This window comes from Sinocyclocheilus grahami, unplaced genomic scaffold (genome assembly GCF_001515645.1).
Source record: "Sinocyclocheilus grahami isolate Dianchi unplaced genomic scaffold, SAMN03320097.WGS_v1.1 scaffold523.1, whole genome shotgun sequence".
NCBI lineage: Eukaryota > Metazoa > Chordata > Actinopteri > Cypriniformes > Cyprinidae > Sinocyclocheilus > Sinocyclocheilus grahami.
The window spans coordinates 844,348-852,311 of NW_015505702.1; the positions used below are offsets into that span (position 1 = coordinate 844,348).

Consider the following 7,964-nt stretch of genomic DNA (forward strand, 5'->3'; position numbering starts at 1 on the left):
GCATTTTATTATACGAATTAATGATCGTGCAGAGCTTTGTAAATATTTAATCAGCTCCAGTGGGGAAGTAAAAATATTGTTTTTATTTTAAAGAGTGAACAATCACACTGTTACACCTGTAGTTACAGAAAGTAAATGCCTTTAATGTTGTTGCAAACACTGTGTCTACAGCAACCTCACACTGACCTTGGTCACGACAGGTGCATCATGTTTCTTTTGCCTTGAATTTAAAATGGAGAAATTTACATGCATATCTGAATACTCATTGGGGAAAAGAAGCTAAAAGCTGACGGGTGTAACTTGCATCATAAAAAAAAAGAATCATGTTCACGAGTCCTGTATCGCAACACTCTGAATAATTGCTAGAGGTAGTTAAATTTTCAACAAAGGCAAGGAGGGAAGGAAGGAAGGAAGGAAGGAATGAATGAATGAATGAATGAATGAATGGATTGAAGAACAGACTGGGAAGGTTCTGACTAGGTGTGACGCAGAGTGCTTTGGGTATAAGATTATTTTTTCTTTGACAGAAACGAGACATAACACAGGGCTCGAAGGGGCCCTTTGTGTCTCGGTGAGTAAATGCATCTGCTCTGTGAAGCAGCTCTACCTTTCAGGTGTTCATTATCCTTCAAAACAAATAGCTCCTTTACGTGAACGTCCCTCATTTGTTTAAGACAATATCGTGTAATTAAAATCTAATCAGAGAAAAGGAGGGAATCCATGAATATTTAAATCTGTTTGGCTTCTGAATCTTAATGAAATGGTAATTTATGATGGCTCCGGGCTTCATTCTAGCCAGGGAGAAAATTAACCGGATTTCCAGAGATTCCCTCAAAAAACGTCCTCTTTTTTTCCCCACTGAGTGTGCTTAACATATTGAAATATGATTAAAACATCTATTTAAAGCCCAGACAATTCAAATTTGACCCTGGACCACAAAACCAGTCATAAGGTTATGACTTATGGGCATGGTTTGTTAGGATAGGACAATATTTGGCCGAGATACAACTATTTGAAAATCTGGAATCTGAGGGTACAAAAAAAATCAAAATACTGAGAAAAGCGCCTTTAAAATTGTCCAGATTAAGTTCTTAGCAATGCATATTACTAATCAAAAATGTTTTGATATATTTACGGGAGGAAATTTACAAAATATCTTCATGGAACATGATTTTTACTTAATAGCCTAATGATTTTTGGCATAAAAGAAAAATTTATAATTTTGACCCATACAATGTTTTTTTTTTTGTGGCTATTGCTAAAAATATAACCAAGCCACTTAAGACTGGTTTTGTGGTCCAGGGTCACAAATGTATGTGAAAGTACTTGTTAATGGGAGCTTAAGTATATGCACTTGTTTTTAATACCAGTGACTTCGAGGTCTGACAAAAAACTCGGCCAAGCATAATAACCTGAACTGAAGATTTCCCAATGAAAGCCCCTCAACATTAACAGTTTTTGACAAATGCTTTATCTGATAAAAGATGAGGTGAGAATACCTGATATAAAATGAAAGTTGGTTTCATCATGGCAGCTTAGCGCCCATGTAATGCTGTAGAAAATATCAAGAACAAGTCTGACTCCTAACATGAGAGATATGGACGCTGAGAGACATCAAAGTGAGTTTTCTGATGCTAGACTCTGACAGCATTCTCAGAGGTGATAGCATAATCTTTTAGCATAACAATTACTGAGAGGCTAGTTTGTATGTTGTCATGAGTTGCTCATTTGAATTAGCATGTTTTAGAGGAACTTTCTCCCACTTACATCATTTTCACTCAGATAAATGTGTTTTAGAGTTTTTACCATATTTGTTAAGTAATTTTAAAAAAATCATTATAGGGACTCCTTTGATATTCATTGTTTTTTTTATACTGAACTAGCTCAACCCTCACAGAAACGGTGGATTTACTATTCTTGCAGGAGCATAAAAATGTATCTAGGGCTCAGTGAAGTAACAATTTCTCTAAACGTTCATTAAATACTGTGGCAGCATACAAATTCTACACCTGTCTGGTAGATACATGTTAAAAAGAACTTTCATTAATACATCATAAAATTAAATGTTCTCATTTTTTTCACAGATTGACAGAAACTCAAAAATAACCCATGATCACTTTGACAAGAGTACATGAGTAATCAAAGCCAGCAAATCATTTTTTCTCCTCGCATGTTCATGATTCATTTAAAACAATGTGAAATCTGATTAAAGTCAAAAGGACAACCACTCGTGATGGTCTGACTGTGAAATTGTGGCCCCAGGTTTTTAAACAGTGTGAAAGCTTCTCTTTAGAGACACACAAAAGGTCTTGAACTTTCAGGTGTGGCAGATCTCAGCCAGAGATGGGCAAATATCATATCTTACAGCAAATTCATACTATCAAAAAAATTAATTACACTGAGAACATTTGGATAAGGATACAGAATTGCTGGATGAATGTAAATAAATGTGACCTTGGGCTCTTCCTTACTTCTTAAGAGTATTTAAAAACATAATATTGCTTGTGTCATGTTTTATGGGAAAGATTTATAGTCAATGTCAAGGTTAAATAATATCAGATATTCAGAATAATGTATTGATTCAGCATTACATTTATTGTAATGCCAGTGAGAAATCATTGGTTTTACCTTCATACTCTACTGTTCAAGTTTGGGGATTTTATTCTCAAAAATACTGTAAAAACAGTCATATTGGGAAATATTGCAATTAATTTTTTTTATTATTTTAACAACAGATGTTAGGCAGAATGGGAACTGACAGCCTCAGTCGCCATTCACTTTCATGGCATCTTTTTTCCACAGAATAAAAGTGAAATGTAAGTGAGGTTGCCTCCCTTTGTGTTCCACAGTAGAAAGAAAATCATAGGCTACATGTTTGGCACGACATGGAGGTTAACAAATTATGACAGAACCTTCATTTTTGGGTGAATTATTCCTATTAATAGGGCTAGTGGCAAACACAAAGCAAGATAAACAGTTAAACTATGTACAGCGCCCTCTGGTGGTTGTAATGACAAATTTAAACCGCCAAATTGACAAGGTTAACATAAACGGTAAAGAATAATAGCAGTGAACACAACCAGACCTCAATGATATTGTTAGTCATTTTAAAGGGAAATAAACTTGTACTTACAGTCGTGCTGGATTTCCTTGGGCACTCATTTTTTCCTTCATTTTATCCATTTTTTTTTTTTTGAGCTTTATAGGAAAATAGACTCGAAGCATTAATCAGTATTAAATGAATGTAAATTTATGGAATCCCGTTCCCTTTTATAGAGAGACTCAGAGGTTTGCAAATATAGATGAAAGCTGAGGGAATCTGAAGGCCGGCGTTGTTTAAACAGCCACTTTTATTTAAGCGTCATTGGAGATTTTGGTGAATAATCACCCATAAAGGCCAGAATATGAGAAATGATGGTAATATGAGAGGCACTCAGGAACAAATGAGCAGCGGCGCGAGGCAGCACTATTCCTGGATCCGCGGGCCGCTCCTTTACCGGCAGCGCAAACCAGCCGCAGACACATATCATCTCCTCTCATCTCTGAGTGACGAGAAACGACTGGTTTCAGGTGTCTAATGAGCTGTGGTCAGTTCGCATTGTGCCGTTTCTCAAAAAACGTACAAGTATTTTAATTGGGGTGTTTAGTCACCGTCTCACCGCAGTGAAACAAAATATTGGTGGGCAGATGTTTTTGTTTGTCCTTACAGAATACTTCCTTAGATGTCACATTTGTTGCACCATTTTAACTTTTCCGATTTAAATTGAATAATTTTAGTGATTTATTACAAGACCTGCAAGACAGAGCTGTACTAGTCTCATATCTAGTTTGAATAGTCCGTCATGGCTGGATTAAGGTCCTCTGACTAAAATTGATCAAAAATGTATAAAAAAAAAAAGATGTGCCCAGGGGCCTCACGGGACCATGACTTTGGAACCAGAGTTTCATTTGACCTCAACAAGATCCCATCAAAGAACAACAATGACTCAAAGTGAAAGGAAACGAGTTGAACATATACAATAAATATTTTAATAGCAATGTACAATGAGATCTTCAGCTGCATAAGAGCAGAATATATCTTTCCCCACAAGACATGGACGAACGGCTTTTAGTGATTTATTACAAGACCTGCAAGACAGAGCTGTACTAGTCTCATATCTAGTTTGAATAGTCTGTCATGGCTGGATTAAGGTCCTCTGACTAAAATTGATCAAAAATGTATCTTCTGGAAGATATCTGGGGATGCAGGTCATGTTGGCTACTCTTTGCTTGTCCTCCACCCTAATGAATGGGGAAAAAGAGTGAAAATCCACATGTGCTTTTATTTTTCTTTGAACCCCTAGATGGCACAAAAACATACCGCAGAACCTTTAAATGTCTGCTTTTCACTGTACACATTCACATTTTTCTGAAGATACAGACTGCAATGCACTTGCAGCAAAGTTTTTTTCTGCACTAAATTGATCTAATATTCAAGGTTTTTTATGTTCAAAGTAATTAAATGTACATATTGTATTTGCTGTTAATGCTAAAGACACAATAATTAAGATGATAAATAGGCTGGCTGACTTTTCTATTTATTGACATAACATGATTAGATTCAGATGGTTAATATCATTTATTAGGTTGCGTGTCCACCTTAGAGATAATAACCATATTTATAATGTAACCATCATAATTAAAATGTGAATTTAATCATTTATATATACATATAATTGTATTGTTATTATTGTGAAGTCATAATAACATGGCATCTGCTTCAAAACTTTTAAAGCAAATCTCTTTATGAATTATTTTCCCACAAAATGTTTTGCTCCATCAAAAACACACACATTTATTTATGCAATCAATACACTATAGGAGTAGTGAAAAGCACTACTTAAGGTGGGCCTTTAGCCCCATTGTACCCTACAATAAAATATATATAATCTCGGTAAAAAAAATATGGATGAGTATGGATGATATCAAGAGAAATTTATTCATGTGGCCAACCAGAACTAAATGACAGATAATAATTCCAGCCAGCCCAAGGAACAGTCTACAGAAAGAAATAAAATAATGAAACGTAAATAAATCAAGCACTCACAGCATTCGAATATGGTGGAAAGTGACGTCATCTTGCTCCAGCCAAGGACCCTTCTCAAACTTGAGGTACTCGATATCCTCCACAACCTGAAAAGGAAAAACAGAGTCAGAGCAGTGACATTTGTCTGCCTCAATGTGCTCCATACACAGGTTCGATCCTTACCCTCTCAATGTCCTGGGCTTGGGTTGCGTCATAGGCAAGGACCTCTGCCTCTTCACTGAAAATGAGATACAGGTTTTTGAAACTAAAACTGAAAACTTTGATATACTCACACCACCAGAAAATGCACATGCTTTGAACTTACTTTAAATAAACAATTAATTTTATTTTAATTTTAATTTTTAATTCTATAGAAAAATATGAATAATGATACTATAAAATATATATTATTACAATTATACTATATTAATAACTGTGTGTGTGTGTGTGTGTGTGTGTATATATATATATATATATATTATTTTTTCTGTAAAATAATTACAGTACTTATCAGTTACATTTACAAAGAAAAACGTAGTAGATTAGCTACTGACCTGATTTTAGGAAGGAAGTTCTTCTTGTACGCCGTCTCAATGCTCTTTAGGTAGCTTAAAGGAACATTCTGGAGGTATGACTGTATAAGTAAGGCAATGACAATTCAAATTTACTGATGTGATGTTGGTCATTCAATCACCAATTTAATAATCTCTTCCTGAATTTGTCAAAATTAATTATTAAAAATTTAAATATTTAATTCTTTACTCAGAACCCTTATTAGTCATAAAGTTGAAATAGTTTTAGCATGAAAGCTGGAATAGAAAAACAGATCCATTTCATAACTTGCTTGGCTAACTCAGCATGGCTAACTTCACGTGGAAATGCAAAAATATTTTGTCAATTATTTCCCCAATTATACAATGTATAAAACCCCCCATGCAGCAAACAAATAAAAAAATTATTAAGAAATTACTCTGTGTTCTTATTTTTGTACATTAAACTCAAAATATTAATTATTTCAACCAACAACGAGTCAAATCAATGTGTTCCCCTCCTCACACAAACCTTTCCTGATGCCTTGAGATTTTTCTGGACCTCTTCAGCAGGTAAGTCCACATAGACGACCAGATGAGGGGGCAGAAACTCACAGATACTGACACCCTTAACCTCATTATAGTGATCCATACCTGCAGAATAGCAACATATACCATACATCCTTTTCATTTCAATTAACAAAAAACAGCTCTGATATATTATCCACTGTAATAAGGCCACCAGCATTTTTTTCACCTTTGTATCATTTTACACTATGAACTTCGGACATTATCACTCACACTGCTTTCGGATGAAGCCTTCTTTGAACATGGCCTCCAAAAATACAATGTCACTAAACGGAGATCGTTCCAGAATAACTCCCTGTCCTGAGAGAGGGAAACAGAGAAAAAAGAATAGCATAAACAACCTGGTGTCTCAATGTGTTCTCACAACTTTTATATAGGGTAATACGTTTGTGCTGTAAGGTTTTCATTTCGATCACATCATCAAACTGTGTATAATATAAGTGTACCGCTATTAAGTATCAAACAGCTTTGGTCACCTGTAGAGAGCAGGTGTTCAACAGCATCAGAGTACTGTAGCAGCCTCATGAGGTACATCCAACACTGCAGACGGTAAGAGTTACCGTCACTGGCTTTGGGTTCCAAGTAAAACTTCTCCAGACTGCAGTTTCCATTAAAAGCCTTATCTAGAGGAACTTTCTCCTTTGTCATTTTGTCCACATAGTGTATGTCTGGCTCGGGCATGTACAGCATCCCTGATGAGAGAAACATTGAATACTGAATGAATATTTTTAATTTTACACACACATTACATTATATATATATAAATAAACATATACATATATATATACATATAAAAGAACAATATAAAAATAAAACTAGAGAGCCAGTCATTGTCTTACCGAGTTTATCAGCCAATTTTTGCGCAAGCGCTCCCTTTCCACATGCCAAGTTGCCATCAATGGAAATTATTTTGCTGTTTTCCTTGAAGCGGGAGGTTGTCCTCTCCCCCAGAGCATAAGCCCACCATCCATACTGCAGGTTACTGACAGCACTTGTGTGGATTTGAGCCTTAAGTGTATAAAACAGCCTGTTATTTTTCCTGCAAATAGGTTGATGTTGTCTGACAGCGTGTACAGTCATGATCAGCTGCAATATCACTATATATAGTGTCAAGCCATTAATGATTTTGTTTAATGATTAATGATCACGTTTGTTTTAAATACAAAACAACTAAACAATTTTCTTTGATTGACCTAGTGTGACATGAACACGGGGTTTCACTGAACCAAAGTCAATGCACGTTTACATAAATGTTACATTGCTTAAGTAAACATATGAGCAGATACATTAATGTGTCAGTAGGAAGTGATTGTCACAACTGCAGTTCTGCTGTTGTCCTTCAGTATGGGCTATATGAGACCAGAGCTAACAGATCAACCTTTTGTCTGGAGTGCAGAGGCTGTTTTTCAATCTTACCGTCGCCACAGGCGATACTGCTTTCCAAGCTGCTGCACCCGAGGGCACAACCAGCCGAAATAACCGCAACGCCATCGCGAAACTTCACAAACTCCAGTGAGTCTGATGATCCTCAATGTCGCCGAAGGAGCTCTGCGTCGCGGGAGTTTTGCGTCATCGGTGCGTCACGTGGTTTCTTCATATGACAAAAGCCCTAGCCAAAATACAAATGACAAAGAACTGAAGTTGTTTTGTTTGTTAAATACATTATTTCTTATAGATGTATTGGGGTTGGTTCTTGCATTTCTATATTTAATTATATGTTATTTTATTTTGTGTGTTGTCCATAGACTGTAAAAAACACGTGTTGTCGTATGATTGTATTT

General features: G+C 35.7%; 1 protein-coding gene across 1 annotated transcript; it reads right to left on the reverse strand.

Moving 5' to 3' along the window:
- Nucleotides 1-4,175: 4,175 nt before the first annotated feature.
- On the reverse strand, nucleotides 4,176-7,761 carry LOC107555020 (NADH dehydrogenase [ubiquinone] 1 alpha subcomplex subunit 10, mitochondrial-like). The gene is made up of 9 exons (XM_016237705.1): nucleotides 7,600-7,761; nucleotides 7,023-7,191; nucleotides 6,660-6,875; nucleotides 6,397-6,483; nucleotides 6,128-6,249; nucleotides 5,620-5,699; nucleotides 5,249-5,303; nucleotides 5,087-5,172; nucleotides 4,176-4,281 (listed from the first exon to the last, which is right to left on the reverse strand). The coding sequence occupies exons 1-9, from the start codon at nucleotides 7,672-7,674 to the stop codon at nucleotides 4,176-4,178; spliced, it is 996 nt and encodes a 331-aa protein (XP_016093191.1). The 5' UTR covers nucleotides 7,675-7,761.
- Between the last annotated feature and the right edge of the window lie 203 nt (nucleotides 7,762-7,964).